This window comes from Sarcophilus harrisii, chromosome 6 (assembly GCF_902635505.1).
Source record: "Sarcophilus harrisii chromosome 6, mSarHar1.11, whole genome shotgun sequence".
Lineage (NCBI taxonomy): Eukaryota > Metazoa > Chordata > Mammalia > Dasyuromorphia > Dasyuridae > Sarcophilus > Sarcophilus harrisii.
Window position 1 is genome coordinate 245,372,141 of NC_045431.1, and position 19,100 is coordinate 245,391,240.

Consider the following 19,100-nt stretch of genomic DNA (forward strand, 5'->3'; position numbering starts at 1 on the left):
AGCCATCTACACCCAGAGAGGACTATGGGAACTGAATGTGGACCACAACAGAGCATTTTCACACTTTCTGTTGATGTTTGCTTGCATTTTGTTTTCCTTCTCAGGTTTTTTTCTTTCTAGATCAGATTTTTCTTGTACAGCAAAATAACTATATAAATATGTACACATATATTGGATTTAACATATATTTTAACATATTTAACATGTATTGGACTAACTGCCTTCTAGGGGAGAGGGTTGGGGGAAGAAGGGAAAAATTTAAAACAGAAAGTTTTGCAAGGATCAATGTTGGAAAAATTACCCATGTGTATGCTTTGTAAATAAAAAGCTTTAATAAAAAAATAGATTGAGATTATTTTTTTTTTTTACCATGAAGGGATTCGGTTTATAAGATGCCTCTAGAAAAGGGCATTCAAAATTCTGCTATTCTACACAGACAGAGCCCCATACTTTTTTCACTCCAAGAAAGCCACTTATCTTTCCTCATCCTCAGTTTTTCTGGCTGAAAAGTCAAGACAACATGTCTTAGAGTGTGAAAATCTCTGCTGCCCTTTGAAGAGGGGCGGCTACTCTGGTGTTTTCTGGGAAAAAATAGATGCCCATCAACTAGGGAATTTCTAAATACACTGTGGTACTTGAGTGTCATGTGCTGAAAGAAATTATGGATATGCTAAGTACGGAGAAAACCTAAGGACTGCCATGGAATGAAATAAAGGAAGCCCAGAAAAACAGTGCACACAATGACTTCTACAGTGTAAGTGGCTGGAAAACCAATGATAGGGCAAGTGAAATTGAATGGCACAGAATTATAATGGCTGAAGAAGAGACAGAAGAAGGTCTTTCCTCTTCCCTTCTTGGTAGAGGTGGAGGCTATTGATATAGAACACTATGTATCATGACAGATGACCCCCTTTTTGGGGGATACATTAGTTTTGTCAAACTATTTAAAAAATACTATTGCTATATATTTAAAATACTACATTTTGTGTAGAGTTAGGGTTAATGCCATAACTTTTCCCAGAATCCCTTACTTTAGTGTCATCCCATTAACCAAGAATTTTTTAAAAGAAAAAAAATATTAAGTGGAAGGAAAGGGAAAAACCAAGAAGAAATGATCAAATCATTGAAAAAAAACCTGATATACTGTTACACACTGATGATCTATTCTTTCCTCCATATGTACGAAGGAAAAATAGTTTCTCTTTCTCTTTCTTTTAAAATTCTTTATTATAAGGGATTAGTTTCTGGGAGACAGAGGAAGTGGAGGAAAGGGAGGAATACATTTGGAAGTTATGTAATGTAAAAGGATATTAATAACGGTTTTTAAACCAGAAAATACATAATAAATAAATCATTTTTGAGCTAAAAACAAAAGAAGAAAAAATTTCCCAGAGATCATGTCTCAAATCAGCGTTTTGCACATGCAAACTGTCCCGACCTGGAAAGGCCTGCCCTCAAGGTGACTTGGAGTCATTTTCTCATTTTAAGACGTGGAGGATTTGCACAAGGATTTAATGGGAAAGGAGAGTGAGTGAGGGCTGCCCATGAATCTATTCAGTCTTCAATCATCTTTGATTCTTGGTCTAAGGGTCAAACTGAGGTACCACAGCCAGGACACTCTTGGGTGTAGGCAGCTTTTATCCATCACCAAGAAGGATGGAAATGGATTAAGAAGATTCAGGAGACCTGGGAAGGTATCATTTTTTCCCCTGGGAAAAGTTCCTCCTTGGACTGGATTATGGTTGACCATTGACGACAGTCAAGGGGGGCCTAGATGCAATTTGAGGGATGATCATTGGATTTACTATGGGAACCGGGGGAACAGTTGCAGCTCCAACCACCTGAAATTAAGAGAAAGAAGGGATGATGATGATCTCCTTCACTCCCTGGGACTTTCTTATAGTTCCTTGCAAGGGCAGGAAGAGTAGATGTCATTGACTCGTGAGACTGGAAGAATCCCAGGACTCACCTGGTTGGACTGGAAGCAGACTATGAGGCATCCAGAATGAGAGGAAATGCAGGTGATGACCAACTCCAGGATAGAAAAGAGAAGCAATGTGGATGAGATCCCCTTTCCTGAGGGCTGAAAACAGAAAAAATAGGGAGCGTCCTCTCTGGAGGGACTCAGGACGGTGACTTTTGTCTCCAGAGAGACAAGTGTTAGTTCTCTCTGGCTGCTCTCTGCAGTGTAAGGGCAATACGGCAGCTTGAAGGGTAGTGGGGGTAATGGATGGTGCTGGGCTCAGGAGTGGAGTGGACCCCCCCCAAGGCTGCTGGGTTACAGGGAAACCTAGAGACTCACCACTATATAATAGGAGGTGTGGGGGGAGATGGGGTAATGATCAGGATAGAGGCTCAGCTCCATGATGAAGAAGATGATACCTATGATTGAGAAGATGGCACTGATGATGTTCATTCCCACGCTCCTGCTCATCTGAAAGATACAATGGGGCGTGGGAACTGCTGAGTGTGGAAGAAGAGGTGTGTGTGAGTGTGAGTGTGTGTGAATGTGTCATTGTATGTGTGTGTGTGTCAGTGTGTGTGTCAGTGTGTGTTTGTGTGAGAGTATGTGTGTGTGTGTGTCAGTGTGTATGTGTCAGTGTGAGTGTGTTTGTGTGAGAGTATGTGTGTGAGTGTGTGTGTGTTTGTGTGAGAGTGTGAGTGTGTGTGTGTCAGTGTGAGTGTATTGTGTATGTGTGTGAGTATGTGAGTGTGAGTGTGTGTGTGAGTGTGTGTTTGTGTGTGTTTGAACCAGCCCAGATGGGAAATGGAGCAGGTCAGAACATGTGTAAGAACAAGTGGGTGCACATGAACTTTCCCAAATACTCACAAAGCACACACACACATACACACATACACACACACACACACACACACACTAATATATTCATATACATATTTTACACAGGTGATTGACTGAAAGTTTGTTACGCGCCCTTTGTGTGCCAGGAACTGTGCCCGGTGAGTGGATGTCTGCCCACGGTAGCCCCCCTCCCTGTCCACAGCCCCCCCCTTTGGGCCCACACATCCGATGTCCAGCTTTTGCAAGCAGTCGGAATGATCCTCAGGCAGTCTCCGGTCGGTAGGACTTACTATGCAGTAAGTGGCAGATGCCTTCTGGGATAGCACAGAGAGGGTTCCGGAAATGATAAACTGGCACAAAAGAAAGAAGGTGCGTTAGCCGGAGAGCAGCTGGCTCCCCCTTTTGAAACCCCCCCTGGGTCCAATGGTGCAGGACTAGGGGGTCATCTCTATGACAGTCCTTTCTCTTCACCCACCCTCGGTCCCTTAGCATACAGGACCTAGAGAGATGGGCAGTCCGCTGCCCTCCCTCCTGCATTTCCTTCCTTCTCCAGGGGAAGCTGTTTTAAATTCCATCCCACTCTTCGTGACTCCATTTGGAATTTTCTTTTTGGAGATACCAGGGTGGTTCTCCACTTCCTATATCCATTTTATAGATGAGGAAACCGAGGGAAAGGGGGTGAAGTGACTTGCCCAGGATCCCACAGCTAGGCAGTATCCGAGACTGGATTAGAACTCAGAAAATGATGATTCTTCTTGACTTCAGGTCCAGCACTCCACCCACTGGGCCATCCTGCAGCCAGGGATAAGTAGGGGACTTCATTCCTTAAGTATCCCCTCCCTGGCTACTCCTTGCCTACCCTTTCCCTACCATGGCAAAGGGAGTTATATTTGTGCCCCAAACATCTACTTGGTCTTTGAGCTCACGCTCTGTCTGCTTTGGGGCATTTGGGAACATCTGGAGGAATGATTAGCTTCTTTTTTTTAATCCAGATGTTCTTATAGATATCAGGGTCACCTCTTTAGTTACTCATTTTCCTTTTCAGTTCTTTCCTCTTCTCTGCCCAAGACTTGAGACCACTATCAGAGAGTCTCCCCTTAATCCTGGTTCTATCACTTATTACTGGATGACCTTGGATATTAAACTTACAGTTTCCTCAAAAGATTAAATGAACTCTAACTTAATCCTTTCAGCTCTAAATCCATTAAGCTATAGCCTCGCTCTTTATCCCTACTCCATATTTCTTCTTTCTTTCTTTTTTTTTTTTAATTAAACCTTTTTATTTTTAGAATATATATATGGATAATCTTCAACATTTACCCTTACAAAATCTTGTGTTCTAATTTTTTCCCTCCTTTCACCCCCCAACCCCTCCCCTGGCTGGCAAGTAATCCGATACACGTTAAACATCCTACTCCATGTTTCCTTCCCATTTATTCCTGGCTGGTTTCCCTCTAAAGTCATAGTTAGTGCCGCTGATAATTAGGACCAGTAATACTGGACCTTGACTGGGAAGCTTGAGGAGTCACACTGGGACAGAGGGAGGAGCAAATAGATTCAGCACCCAATGTGTGAGCTTGGCTGGAAGAGGCCGAATGCAAGGTGGGGAAATGTCTGGACTGGACGTGCTCTGAAGGCAGTCACTGTGTTCTATTTGATCTCCAGATTCCCAGTATCTCTTGCAGTGCTAAATGCTATAAAACATGTACCGATTGAAATTTTATCATGTAATAAAAAGAGGAAAAGTTAAGGATGGAAAAGGAGAAGGAAAAAGGGAGAGAGGCAGGGATGAAGAGAGAAATGAAGAAGGAAGGATGGAGGCTGAGATGAGAAAGGACGTCAGCTCCATTCAGCAAATGTTTATTAAATTGTGCAGGGCAGGATGTTGTGCTGGCTCTGCAGATACACAGATAATTATGCTTCTTTAAACATTTCCTTTCTCCTTATGGTAGCCTGAGATGTGTCTGGAATTCCCCCTCTATTCTTTCCCTCATTAACTTTTTGTTTTTTTTTTTAGCAAGAAAATTGACGTTAAATAACTTGTTCAGGGTCACACAGCTAGTAACTGTTAAGTGTCTGAAGTCCTCCCGATTCCAGAGCCAGTAGATTTCTATCAACTGAGTCAATTAGCTGAGCCCTCATTAATTTTTTTTTTCTGTGTTTTCTAGTTTTTTGGTAGGGGTTTACTAGTATACAATTTTTGCACATGACAATGATTTTCATTTACAAGAATACTTTGAATATGTTGATCATCGTTAACAGCAACAACAATTAATAGCAATAGTTAATAGCAATCTACTTACTGAAATTCCTCCCCAGTAGGGATACCCTCCGAAAAAAGAGATTGAAGTGTATCCCCTGATTACTGTAGTCACTAGAACAGTTCCAAAGCCAATGTGCAGCAGTCCAATTATGATCTGGATGGCCTGTCAGGGGAGAACACAACTGAGACACATTTCATTCAGATGAATTTAACCTCTTAGATCTTGGTTGATCTTCCCCCCCAAAACCATTTGCCACTAACTTTCAACAAACACAGAATTTTGTGGGGGAAGGAATCTCTGAACTCTTGTGTTCTTCAACTTCCTTTCCACCTTTCCCACTGACTTTTAATGTGGGTTTATTTAAGGAGGTTTGGTTGTGTTTAAACATTACTTTTTGAGCCCTTTTATTCTTACTAGTTTCTTTGTCTCTGAAAGGAAGGTTGTCCTTTCTTGGAATCCCTTAAAAGAAATGGTACCAATTTAATAAACATTAATTAAGCATATATTCAGTCTTATTATCTCTCCAGGAGATTATCTTGTATTTACAGTTTGTATCTGCTATTCTGTCTGGTTTCTACTTCATGGAACAAGATGCCCCTCCAAAAATTAACTCTTCACTTCTAATCTCATCATGATGCTGCCAACTCAAGCCTTGACACCATGTCCCTCAACCTCTCCCCAGATCCTAGAGCTGGAAGGTATAGTATCAATTCCTCTAAAGCTTTCCTTTATGGGAGGCAGATAATGGGCTTTCAGTTCATTCACTTTACAGCTGCTTTTCTGCCTGGTCTTAACTCCATGGAAAGAGATGCATTCAACGTATCTCTTGATGCCTCCACCTTACTTTCCCACATCCCTTTGCATGATTTAGTAAACTCATTGAGAGTAGAAGACTTTCTTTTTCTTATTTGTATCATCAGCCCTTAGTACAGTACCTAGCACATAATAGGCACTTAATAAGTGCTTTTTGTTCCTTCATGGATCACTGTCTTGTTTTGGGAGGGTTTGTGCAGCTCAATGAAAGTCTGGAAATTATGGCTTTCAGAGGTACCTACGATGGACAAGTCATTGGGTAGAGTTCTGACAAAAAGTGATCCACCGGAGAAGAAAGGAAGTAGCCAACCACTCCAGTGTCTTTGCCAACAAACCTCCATGGGCAGTACTAATACGATAAAAGAAATGATATTGGAAGATGAATCACTCATATTGGAAGGTGTCTAGTTCGCTCCTGAGGAAGAGGATAGATTAACTACACGTAGCTCTTCCTGTGACTCAGATCATGAGCTTCTTATTGCAAAATTCAGACAAGCAGGGAAAAATAATCAGACTATCTAGCTTTGATCTGGATAACATCCCTTATGAATATAAAGTAGAGGTGATAAATAGATATCTGATAGGTAAAGAGCTTGAAGAACTCCTGGATAGAGGTTTGCAATATTGCATAGAGAACAGCAACAAAAATACATTCCAAAGGAAGAGAAGAGCAAGAAAACAAAATGGCATCTGATAAGGCTTTAGAAGTAGCTGAGAAAAGAAAGAAAGTAAAAAGTAAAGGAGATTGGGAAAGCTATACCCAACTAAATGCAGAATTTATTTTCTTAAATGAGCTATGCAAAGAAATAGAAGAAAACAAGAGAATCGGGAAAACAAGAGATCTCTTCAAGAAAATCAGAGATTTCAAGGAACATCTCCTACAAAAAAAGGCACAATAAAAGATGAAAAATGTAGGGATGTAAAACAAATTTGTGTGAATGACAACAAAATGTGGCAAGTCCTCAAGAAGATGGGAGTAGCAGACCCTCTTACTTGTTTCCTGAGGAACCCTTATGTGCCTGAAAAGGAATATGGGACAATTGATCGGATTAGGATCAAAAAAGGAGCATGATAAAACTGTATATTGTCACCTTATTTAACTTATATGCAGATAACATCATGTGAAATGCCAGGCTGGATGAATGAAGACATGAATTAAGATTGCTGAGAGGAAAATGAACAATCTATAGACAACATCACTCTGATGGTATAAAATGAAGAAAAATTAAGAAGTCTCTTGATGAGGGAGAAAGAGAAGAGCATAAAAGCTTACTTGAAGCTTAACATCAAAACCCAACAATAACAAAAACAAATCTAAGATCTTGGCAACTGATTCCACCACTTCCTGGCAAATAGAGGGAGAAAAAAATGGAAGCAGTATCAGATTTTATATTCTTGAATACAGAGATTACTGTAGATAAGAAATTAAAAGATGTTTGCTCCTTGGAAGGAAAGCTATGACAAATTTGGACAGCACACTAAAAAAAAAGCAGACCACCTTGCATCCATATAGTCAAAGCTTTGGTTTTCCAGTAGTAATTTAGGCTGTGAGAGTTGGAATATAAGGAAAGCTGAGCACCATAGAACTGATGCTTTGAGAGTCCCTTGTTCAGCTCTTGGGAGCCAAGGGAGTCAAACAATCTATACTTAAAGGAATTAATTCAGGCTATTTATTGGGAGGTCAAATACTGAAGTGGAAGCTCAAGTACTTTGGCCACAAAAAGAGAAGCCAGAACTCATTGGAAAAGAACCTGATGTTGGGAAAGATTGAAGACTAAAGGAAAAGGGGAAGGCAGAGGATGAGATGGATAGAAAGTGTTATGGAAATAATGATTGTGAATTTGGAGAGAATTTAGGAGGTAGTAAATGAAAGAAGGGCCTGGCCCTCAAATGGCCTCAATGGCCCTCAAAGTCATGAAGAGCTGGATAACAACTTGAATGACTCAACTATAAAACAACAACAAATTGAATATTGTCACTTTATTGTTAAACACCTCTTCCTCAAATAATCAATTAAGAAGCATTTATTTAAAACTCTATTGGGCACTGGGAATACAAAGACAAAAATTAAACAATCTTTATCGTGAAGGAGTTTATCTTCTATAAATAAAGATAATGTGTATATACAAATATTTGAAAAATTACTATAAGGTAATTTTGTAAGTGAGTCACTAGAAGCTGGGAAGACCAAGAAATGACATAGGAAGTGGAGCTTGGGCTGAGCTTTGATAAAAATTAAGGATTCTTAGAGGTGGAATTGGGGAGAAAGTGCATTTTGGGCAGGTGCATATGCAAAGGCATAAAGGTAGTTACTGATCTACAATCAGATATCCCGGAGAATGAAGTCAAGTGGTAGTCAATTTAGGGAGACTATACAGAATATGAAGGGAGTAATATAGAATAAGTCTGAAAAGGTAGGTTGTAACCAGAACACGAAAGGCTTTGAATGCCAAACAAAGAAGTCTGTATTTGATCCTAGAGGCTGTCAAAATATTTTGGAGGTACTGTTTCCCAGAACTAAGGCCAAACAAGCTATCTAGGCCCTGAACTTGGCATTGAAATAGACCTTTGCCCTCTTGGTGATATCACTTCTTGGCAAAGTGTTTTGCTTGCATCAGCACCAGGTGTTCCCTGAGGAATTTATCTCTAGGCCCCGGAGCTTTCACACAATCACAATCCCTGTTCTCTGTAACTTCGTGCTACGGGACTCCTGTTCCTGTCACAGAACTCTGGTTCTGTACTTAGCAGAGTAATTAAGATCCCCAAGATTTGAGCCAATGACTGTTTCCATGGGAATGCCATCTAGACGTTGTTCCAAGAAATGCCAACCAGAAGAACTATCTCAAGACCTAAGAACGATTATGTTGTGGTCCAATTCATCAGCCCTATTTGTGTCTGACCTGTGCTAGAGTATACCCAGCTCATATTGTTCTGATCAGTCACAGTTGGACACACTGTAATTGGATTCTGACATAGTGATATCATTTCGATAACAAAGAAGAGCTAACCAACTAATCAACCAATGTAAGTGTCCCCAGCCTCAGCAGCATTCAGTCCTCCCTCTTAGGAGGTGTATGGGGAGGGACTTCCACTTGCAAATTCTGTTTTCCTCACTCAGAAATTAATTGAATTTCTTTTGTATCCTGAGTTTCCTGCTCTGACCTGCTCTGGTCACCCACACAGGTTAGAGGCTGGTTCTGGTTTGGTTGACATGGTTTATTGAGCAAGGGAATGACGTAAGAAGACTTTTACTTTAAGAATATCAATTCAACAGTTATAGGGATGATAGATTGAAGAGGGCTGAAACTGCATACAATACACTGAATTTGCAGGTTAAATAGGTAAAGATTACTAAGAGATCTGGACTCATTTCTCTGGAAAAGGGCAGCTGGGGCAGCTAGTTAGGCGCAGTGGCTAGAGCACCAGCCCTGAAGTCAGGAGGACCTGATTTCAAATCCCACCTCAGACACTTAAACACTTTCTAGCTGTGTGACCCTGGACAAGTCACTTAACCCCAATTGCCTCAGGGAAAAAATGGGCAACCAAACAGCATCAGGGAATTTCCCCTCCTGGTCTGAGGAACTCCCCTAACATTTATAAGACAAGGGTTGTCCCCTCCAAAGGGAAGTCACCCTTCAATTATTGGTTGAAACCAACAAGCTCCTGCTGGACCTTGAAACATTCATCAGGACCCAAACTTCCTACACCTGGCTAAGTGGGCCACAGCATTCCCCCTGCAATCAGCCACCTGTGCAGAAATGAACAAAAGCCCTCCTGGGGCCCATTCTTGTTAGGAGGCTACTGCAACTGCCTGGATGAAGAGAAAAAAGGTGGATGGAGTTAAGAAATGTTATGGAAGTGAGACTTATAAGACTTGAAAACTAATTGAACAAAATGATGAGGGAGAGTTTGGGGCTGAAAATGACTCTTCAGCCTCTCAGTAAACCTTCTACTAATTGGTTTCTTAATTAACATAAGAAGGAGGAAATTGGAGTAGTTCACTAAGAATGTACTCAGAGGAGTAGTTCTCTCTCACTAGAATTTTTCAAGCAATTTTTCTTTTCAAGAAAGAAAGACTTTCAAGCAAGTCTTTCAAGCTGAAAGACTTATTCTTGGGGTCACTGTAAGGGGACTATTCCCCCAGGTCTGGGCTCCACCAGACGGTTTGGAGTTCCATTCCACCTCTGAGATTCTGGTATCCTGCTATTCCTTTGCCTGCTGATTGATGGAGCAGTCTCAGCAACAGGCATATGCCTGCAGGCCATCTGTAACACACGCGCGCGCGCGCACACACACACACACACACAGAGCTTCTATCACAAATGCTACATTACTCACTCTTAAATTCCCAGATGAGCTGCCCATCAGTAGGAGTCAAATCACTGACCCATGTGCCTGTTTTTTGAATGCTCCAAATTATCAATAGTGTGCATTTATTGATGACTACCAAGTGGTGCCAGAATACACAGATTGCTGGCTTGGAATCAATAAGCCATCTTCTTGAGTTCAATTCTGGTGGCAGACAACTACTACCTGTGTGACTTTGTACAAGTCATTTAACTCTGCCCAGAATCCTCATCTTTAAAGTGTTCCAGGGAAGGAAATGGCAAACCACTCCAATATCTTTGGCAAGAAAACCCAAATGGGAACAACTGAACTAAAACAACTGAAAAAGAAAAATGACACGTGAATTCATTGATATTCAAAGAGAAATTCAGCTTACCCCTAATACTTTGCTTTCTTTCCAGATTTTCTGTACTGTATCCTCCTCCCTATATGGTGAGATCATTTGGATTTGGTACCCATTATGTAGATGAACTGGAGGTTGATTATCAGAGTATGGAGGTGCAGGAAGTGGCACAAAAGAGATAGTTCTGGAAGGAGGCACCACGAACACGCTGTTCTGGTCAGGGTTTGATGAGGTCATCGTATTAATTTCTGGAAAAATACAGGAATGATCGTTTTGTTCAGGGAGAAATGAAATGGGTCACCAATTTAAAGAGTATTTGACCTGTAGGGATAATTCTGTGATTAATGGATACCTGAAATTTGTTAGAGACTTGCTTGTATTATATTTTAATTGGGAAGACAGCCAGGGCATATAAAAATAGATACAACATAAATATAAATATCCATATGTTGCTATCTAGCTATACAAATCAATGAAATACAAAGTAATTCAAGATGGGGAAAGCGGCAGAAAAAGCTTCATGTAGAAGATACTATTTGAGCTGCAGCTTAAAGGGAGAGATGAACTCTATGGGCTGGAGGTAAAGATGAAGTGCATTCCAGGCATGGAAGGTAGGAGATAAGAGCTTGTCTTTGAGGGGTAGAGGGAGCCCAGTCAATTATGTGAGAAGATGAATGATGTCCAGTGAAGATGGAAAGGTAGGTCGCGCTCAGTTTGTGTGGGATTTTAAAAGGTAAGCAACAAAATTTATGTTTTAGAGACAATAGGGAGCCTGTGCATGTGGTTGAGTAGAAGAGACCACTTTCTAGCTATGCTGTATAGGTAATTCCTTTTGGATATGGAAGGCTACCGAGATGCCTTCTGGCTCTGGTATTCTACCAGATATTAGCTTTCAAGCAAATCCTAAATTGACTAAAGAAGTTTAAATCCCATTTGTGCTGCACATATCTGCTATTTGTTTGATTTTTGGGTAAATTTCTGACCTTTCCTGGATTTATTTCAGGGATTCAACTAGATGACCTTTGAGTTCCTTTCCAGCTCTGCATCTGTGATCTGCTTCTTTTTCAGCCTCTTGGCCAGAATTGATTTCATCTCTTTCCTCTAAATCACTAATAGCCTCAGTCAGCCTGGACATTTATCTCGTTCTCTTTCTCCATTTTAAGCAGACAGGTTGAGTAACCTTTGTCCTCTGTGTTAGTGGAATAGGGCATGACCAGTTATAGAAATGAAACTTGGCTCGAAATAAAAAGAAGCAGGTGGAAAAACTGTTAACGTGTTAATATTTCTCTTCATGGGAGAAGAAGGGGAAGGCTTAATGAGAAAACCAAAAAAATTTGTTCCCAATGACCCTAGCATCTCCCTTTCTTAATCCCAATGAAATTGGAAACCCTAGCCTGGCTTGCCATTAGAACAGGAAAAAAACCTCACATTTTAGAGTACTCATTTCATTAAGCAGAGACTTCATAAGTAAGGTGATTTGCTGCCAGTCTCAAGAGTAGTCATCAGTGATTCAGTGCTAACCTGGATGGCGGTCTCCAGTGTAGTGCCTCCAGGATCTTTATTTGGTCCTTTTAATCAATGACCTTGATATGGTTATCTCTGCTATGCTTAATTAGATTTACCGACGATTCAATTATTATAGGAATAAAGCCCACATTGTGTGTGACTCAGTTGATATCTAATAGGTTCTCGATAGGAAAAAATATTCCCATTTTAGAGTACTCATTTCATTAAGCAGAGCCTTCATAGGCTTAAACTGTCTAATAAGAAGAAATGAAATGGGGATAAATGTAAAGTCTGGGACTTAGGTATAAATAGTTAATTTCACCTATATAAGAAGAGAGAAGTATTATGAGACATGGTTTCTTTTGAAAAAATCTCCAGGGAGTTTTAGCAGAGGGCAAATACTAGATGAGGCAATAGCTTCATCAAGAGGGCTGATATCCCAGACTAAGGACTTTTAAAGGGACATAGCATCCAGAATTAACAGTCTTACTGCCTCTGCCCTATCAGACCTCATCTGGATTCTGGTATTCAGGTTCTGGGTCTATAGTTTAAGAACGATATTAATAAATTGGAGGCGTATCTAGAAGAGAGCCACCAGCTTGGGGAAGGTCCTTGAGATTATGTGACTGAATTTAGCTTCCCTTTCTAGGTCTAGCTTGCAAGAATAATTAAACTAGGAAGCTAGAATCTTCAAACTGAGGGATGAATTAGTCCAAATCCCTCATTTTGGAGTCGAGAAACTGGGGACCATAGGGAGGAGGTAGCCTAGTTAAGGGAACATAGAGAGTTAGAGAAAGAATCGACCTCTGGGGTTCCAGATCTGGACACTCTTTAATCCCATTTCATTTCCTTTTGCATTTGCTTCATTTAATATCTGGTTTGGTAAATTCATTTACTTCACCAGATCCCAGGCAGTGTCCGATAGGTGCCCAAATGATCTGTCTATGGTTTCTTATGGGCCTGATCTACTAGGGAAGAGGATGAGGCAAGAACTTCGCCATGACCGTCACCACCACTACCACCATTATCATCCTCTTCTTGGCCGCCATTACCTTGATCGTGCACAGAAATCATGGTTAGATCAAATACTCACTGTGTTCCATCACTGTCAAGTGCTCTCCCCTTTCCTTCCCCTGCTCTGGGTCTCCCTCACTCCTCCACTGTGTTTACTGAAACAAACTTTCAACATCTGAACATTACCTTGGATGCCGCACAGAAATCATGGTTAGATCAAATACTCACTGTATTTATCACTGCTAGCTGCTTTCTCTCTTCCCTCGCCTGCTCTGGGTCTCCTTCACTATCTCCAGGGTGTATTTACTGAATAGCTCACAAAGAGCTTGGGTGGTTACTGAAAATCCAAAGTCTACTTTCCTTTTCCTCTGCTCTTGGCAACCTGCCACTCATATCCTACCCATATGCCTTTACCCATATATGCCTCAAATCAATATATACACATAAAATAACAAGTTAATAAAAATAAAAGTGGAGGTTCTGGGAAGAAGCAGCCAATCCATGGGAGAGGAGGAGGAAGGGGCAGAAAGTGTTTCCACTCCAGGGTGGAGCAATCTTTTAGGGATCAGTTTCTATATTGGGGATGACAAAGTTCTGGAACAAGGCAAGGAATCCAGCCTTCAGAGGAATGAAGACCAAGAAGAAATGATCCCTCTTCCCAAGGAATTAATAATTCATCTGTGGGAATGTAAACTTGTAGTTGACCTTGGTGTGGGAGACTGGGATGAAAGTCGGGGGCCTGGCCCACTTTCGGACTTTTCTTCAGCCTTTTGGCTTAAATACCTCCCTTCTTCCATACAGGAAAGCTGAGAAAGTGCATGAGGGATTCCTGCTCCATCCCTTTATCCTATTATCTTGTACTTGACATCCCACTTGCAAAATATAGAATTTAAAAATTTTTAATCTAAAATTTAAAAAAAATGTTTTCAACATTTACTTGTATATTTTATTTCTACTTATTTTCCTCCCTCCTTCCCTCCTCTCCGCCCTCCCCAAGAGAGCAATCAATCTGATATAGTTACATAGAATTCCTAGTACTCCAGGTAGTCTGTGATCACATCTCTAGATGCACCTTCTTTGGTGCAGATGGCAACCTGTCTTTTCTTGTCCGTGTTTTCCAATACATCTTTTGTGGAGGATATTAACACCACAGCACTGGAGCTAGAAGGGACTTCAGGGACCATTTGGTCTGACCCTCTTCATTTTCAGATTGTTGGAATCTTTACAAAGTGTTAAACCATTAGAATTGATAGAAACAATAATTATCTAATTTAGCATGGTTCAATATGATTGATTTGATCTTAGAAGGAGACATTTTGGGCCAGAACTTGAAACAAGGTACTAAGTACAACTGATAGACAATAATGCTTGTGTTCACACCTCCCTTGAAGTTCTTAGGGCCAGAGAGAACTCTGGGAGATAACCCAGAATCCCATTCTCTCTAGGAGGAGTTGTTAACCTTTGGGAGATCATATATATAGAGGAAGCTCTTAGAGCTGAGAAGAATTTCTCCAGAACATTGGCTGGGGTCGGAGAGGAGCACTCTGGGAGGAAGCCCACAAGCCCTCTCTTTGAGGCAAGAGAGATACATTGCATCTTCCAACTTGGTGCTGGCTGGAGGCTGAAGAAAGCAGAGGCAGAAGCCAAGGACAAAGCTGGAACCAAGCAGAGAGATAGGCCTGAGCTAACCGGGCTAATTTGGAAGGAGAAATAAACGTTTGCATTTTTACCAGCTGGCTGCGATTTTTGGGTGATTATTTACTTGTAACAGAGACTAAGGCTGCCTCCAGAAAACCTCCCCAAGAAACCTTCTCCCCCAGAGAGAACTATTATATTTTAAAGAACAAAAACACCAACATCAGATAAGAAAGCAAAGACCTCAGGGGATTATGTCTTTCCCAAGCTCACACACACAGTAAGATTTGAATCCTGGTTCGGTGGTCTTGGGAGCCAGTTCTCTTCCCAGCATGCTATTATGCTTTCCTTTAGATCTTTTTTGTATTTCCTGGATACTAATGGTGCTCTCAGGCTGTTCACATGCCCCGTGACTGGCCTAAATTCTTTTCCAACCATCCATTCCCTTGATATCCCCTTATGGCACTTTTTGTACACAATTCACCTTGCCTACATAGTGCTATCTTTTGAAATCCATCCTATGTCTCTCTGTTGTCCCTTACAGTCCCCTGTAACTTCTATTTGTCAGTTGTTATGGTTCGCAGCCATCCAGCATTACAATGTTAAGAGTGGGATTTTGTGTCAGGGACAAATCAAGTTTGTGAGAAGCAACACGTCATTTCTTAAAAATCAGCCATTTCCTTTCTTCTTTGACTGAGCTCTGAAGTTCAAATGATCACAAGCAAAAGCCTATTGAAAAAGAAAAATCGTGGGGTAGCTGGGTGGCACAGTGGATAAGCACCAGCTGTGAAGTCAGGAGGACCTGAGTTCAAATTTGGTCTCAGACACTTAACATTTCCTAGTCATGTGAACCTGAGCAAGTCACTTAACCCTGATTGCCTCAGCAAAAAAAAAAAAAAAAAAAAATCTATTAAGTCACATGGAATCTGGAGTTGAGACCTATTTTCAAATCCTGGTTCTGTTATGATCCCTGAGATCATAGGAAAGTGACTTCTTTTTCTTTATCTTCTTCTCTAGTTCTCCACTCCCATTCATTCTCCTCTTGCTCCCCTTCCCTCTCTACTTTCCTGGTCCCTTTTCCCTTCTTTCCCCTTTCTACTTCTCTTTTCCCTTCCATTCCTCCTCTCCTCTTAGGAAGATGATTTCATGTACATGAATCTCTATCTGACCCTGAGAGATAATCCAATACATCCATTGTCTTTCTGGAATAATTTTATTATAGCTTTTTATTGACAAAATATATGCATAGGTAATTTATCAACATTGATGCTTGCAAAAACTTCTGTTCCAACTTTTCCCCTCCTTCCCTCCAACTCCTCCCCTAGATGGCAAGTAATCCAATACATGTTAAATATGTTAAAGCATATGTTCAATACAAGTATACATATTTATACAGTTATCTTGCTATACAAGAAAAATCGGATCTAGAAAGGAAAAAAAAACCTGAGAAGGAAAACAAAATGCAAGCAAACAATAACAGAGTGAAAATACTACGTTGTGGTCCAAACTCAGTTGGGAATAATTTTTTAAAAGATTAAGGATCCTAAATCCATTATATAGAAGTCATTATTGGTAGATTTGCATGTTGAGTTAATGATTTCAGCTTTAATTCTGGAGACTTATAAGGTAGTCCATTTATTGTGGATTTCAGAATTCCCTTAATCAAGCATTAATAAGTGTTCTTGAAGTGTTGGGATATATCCTAGGTGCTGATAATTCATATGATTTATCATTGTCATTAAACAAAGCCACCATCTTTCTTTTGGCAGGATTCAAGCAGGAGTTTGAATTTCAAGGCTTATGAGATTACAGCCCCCCAGATGCTAAGAGGACTGTGTTAGATTCAACAACAGCTGGTAGAAACTAGATTTTTATCCCTTTTTCTGCAGGGTCATATACTCCCCATCATGAGACCTTTGGAACTAATAGTGGTTTTGATTGTTGTTTTCACTTGTTTTTCAGGGTTATGTCATCGTAGTCATAAATAGGATTTTCCTGGTTTTTATTTCTCTTGGCACAGGTTCACACAAATGTTCCCATATCTGATTTCCTTAAGCTTTTCATTCAATAGGATACCACAATTTGATATAATTGATAGACATACTTTCTTCCTCCTTTTTGCTACTATGAAAAGTACCACTTTTTGTCACTGATCTCCTTGGGATACTCGTATGCCCATTTGCTTCCATCTATTGCTAGTAGCATTAAATTTACTGGATCTGAGGGTGTGAATACTTTAGAAAATCTCTCTTCATAATTACAAATTGTTTCCCAAAAACAGTTTGTAGCCTCTAAAAGCAAATTTTCATATGTGTATTTCCACAAGAAAATAATTTTGGTGGGTAGGGTTTTATAACAGGGTTATTGAAAACATTATTTCTATGTTATCAATTTGAGGATATGAGATGATTTCTTAGGTTTAATTTCATTAATAGTAATGTGGAGAATTTATCACATAACTCTTTAGATTTTGCATTTCTTTTTGAAAATTGTTCAGATTCTTTTAACATTGGGGAATTACATAGGATTGGGGTTTCCTCCTTCTCATTTCTTAGCTTCTTTTCATATTCTAGCTGCATTTTATTTAGGCAAAAGTTTTTAAATTTTCTTTTATAATCTACAAAATATCTTGTTGGGTAATTCTCCCCTAATTATAATTGTAAAAGCTGGACTCTTCCCTTTTCATTAAAAATAAAGACCCTTTAATATTCCAATCACTTTTCCATCTGAAGTTTTTTAACACATATGGTTAACATGTCAATCTAAGTTTATTTATTTTTGCCAAAGTACTTTCCAGTTTTCCAGGCAACTTTTATTGAATATTGAGTTCTTCCCCCATTATTTTGTATCATTGAATTTATTCAACATTGGGCTAATGGGCTAGTTATGCTTTGCTTATCTAATTTATTCTACTGATATTTTATTAATAGAATAATAATATATAATCTATATATATTATAGAAAATAATGGAATATAGTAGATATAAATCTATTCTAATTAAGGATGAATAATTCTAATTATTCTAATTTTTAAAATGAGGAAACTGAGGTCTGAAAGATGAAAAGTGACTTACCCATGGGCACCCACCTAGTCAGGACCAGAGAGACAGGAACTGAATCAAGAGCCACCTGATTCCATGTCCAGCTCTCTAGCCAAATCAGGTGTAGATATGGGCAGGATGGAATGAAAGCTGCCTTACCTTCATTCAGATTCTTCCCTGAACCAACCTAAGGGAGTCATTTAGAACCACAGAGCACTTACCAATACGCACTGAGATTCTAATTCTAATCTGATTCTAATTTGGGCAGAATGAGGTGGCTCAGTGGATAGGGTCCTGGTGTAAAACTGGAATTGAAATCTGTTTTCAGACACTTACTGGCTGTGTGACCCCGGGGACATCTCTCCTCAGTTTCCTCATTTGCCAAAAAATGGGGTTGATAATAGCAGCACCTGCCTCCCAGGGTTGTTGTGAGGATCAGTGGAGATGATTGTAAAAAGCTTAGCATAATGCCTGGCCCATAGGAAATGATATATTACTGTTATTATCGATCATCCATCTTTTGTCCATTAAGAATTAATAAAAAAAAAAGCAAACTGAAAATTCTGGAAATATGGTGGAAGAGGTTGGTAAATTTCAAGCTCTCCAGATTTCCCCCACAAATAGAACAAATTTGTGTCTCAGGCAAATATATCCTGGTGAAGAATCAAGAAGTTTTGGGGCAGAACAGGGGTCCTCTTGACAATCTGAGGTGATCTGAAGAAAGAACCTAAGCTGGGAATTAACCTGCCTGAAGTACAAACAGGTCTAGAAACATGCAGTGGGGACCTTTCGGGCCTGGAGTCTCGAACCCCAGAGACCGTCTCCTCTGGGACTATTTGTGTTGTCTGGGTCTGAATCTGCGAAGACTAAGGGAGCCTTGGCTGACTGGGAACACCAGGCCCATTTGGGCTGCAGGGATGTGGCCCAGGATGAGAAGGAACCAGAACACTGGGAGTGCAGAGGCAGAGGGGGCAGGGACACTGCTGGCTGTGAGGAGCTCTTGATTTAGGGTTCCTGGTCAGAGGGAAGAATTAAAGTGAAGCCATCCCACTATTGAAACATGGGAACAGGAAAAACCAAGGTTTATCTCCAGAGGACAACACTAAAGTAAAAAAAGCTTCTATCTAAAGAGTCATATGAAATGGCTCTCTGCCTAGAGAGAATTTATAGAATTCAAAAAAGAATTTAAAATCAAATGAGATATATTAAGGAAAAACTTTTAAAGCATCCAAGAAAAACAAGAAGATTATGAAAAAAAGTTTACCAATTAGAAAAGGAGGTTAAAAAGTCTCAAAAATGAAAATAACTCTTTGGAAATTAGAATTGTGCAAGGG

General features: G+C 40.1%; 1 protein-coding gene across 1 annotated transcript; it reads right to left on the reverse strand.

Annotated features, from left to right (window-relative positions):
• Positions 1-1,736: 1,736 nt before the first annotated feature.
• Positions 1,737-10,812, reverse strand: MS4A8 (membrane spanning 4-domains A8). The gene is made up of 6 exons (XM_031943663.1): positions 10,604-10,812; positions 5,107-5,229; positions 3,094-3,153; positions 2,303-2,434; positions 1,970-2,206; positions 1,737-1,841 (listed from the first exon to the last, which is right to left on the reverse strand). Exons 1-6 carry the CDS (start codon positions 10,805-10,807, stop codon positions 1,737-1,739), a joined length of 861 nt encoding a protein of 286 aa, XP_031799523.1. The 5' UTR covers positions 10,808-10,812.
• Between the last annotated feature and the right edge of the window lie 8,288 nt (positions 10,813-19,100).

Bases quoted from the DNA above. Each gene is read 5' to 3' on its own strand.
- MS4A8 (XM_031943663.1), bottom strand. From the start codon at position 10,807: ATGACCTCATCAAACCCTGACCAGAACAGCGTGTTCGTGGTGCCTCCT. The intron at 5,230-10,603 runs GTAAGCTGAATT...CTCCCCTGACAG, and splicing joins AAGAAAGCAAAGTATTAGGG to GCCATCCAGATCATAATTGG. The intron at 3,154-5,106 runs GTAAGTAGATTG...CTTTTGTGCCAG, and splicing joins CCTACTGGGGAGGAATTTCA to TTTATCATTTCCGGAACCCT.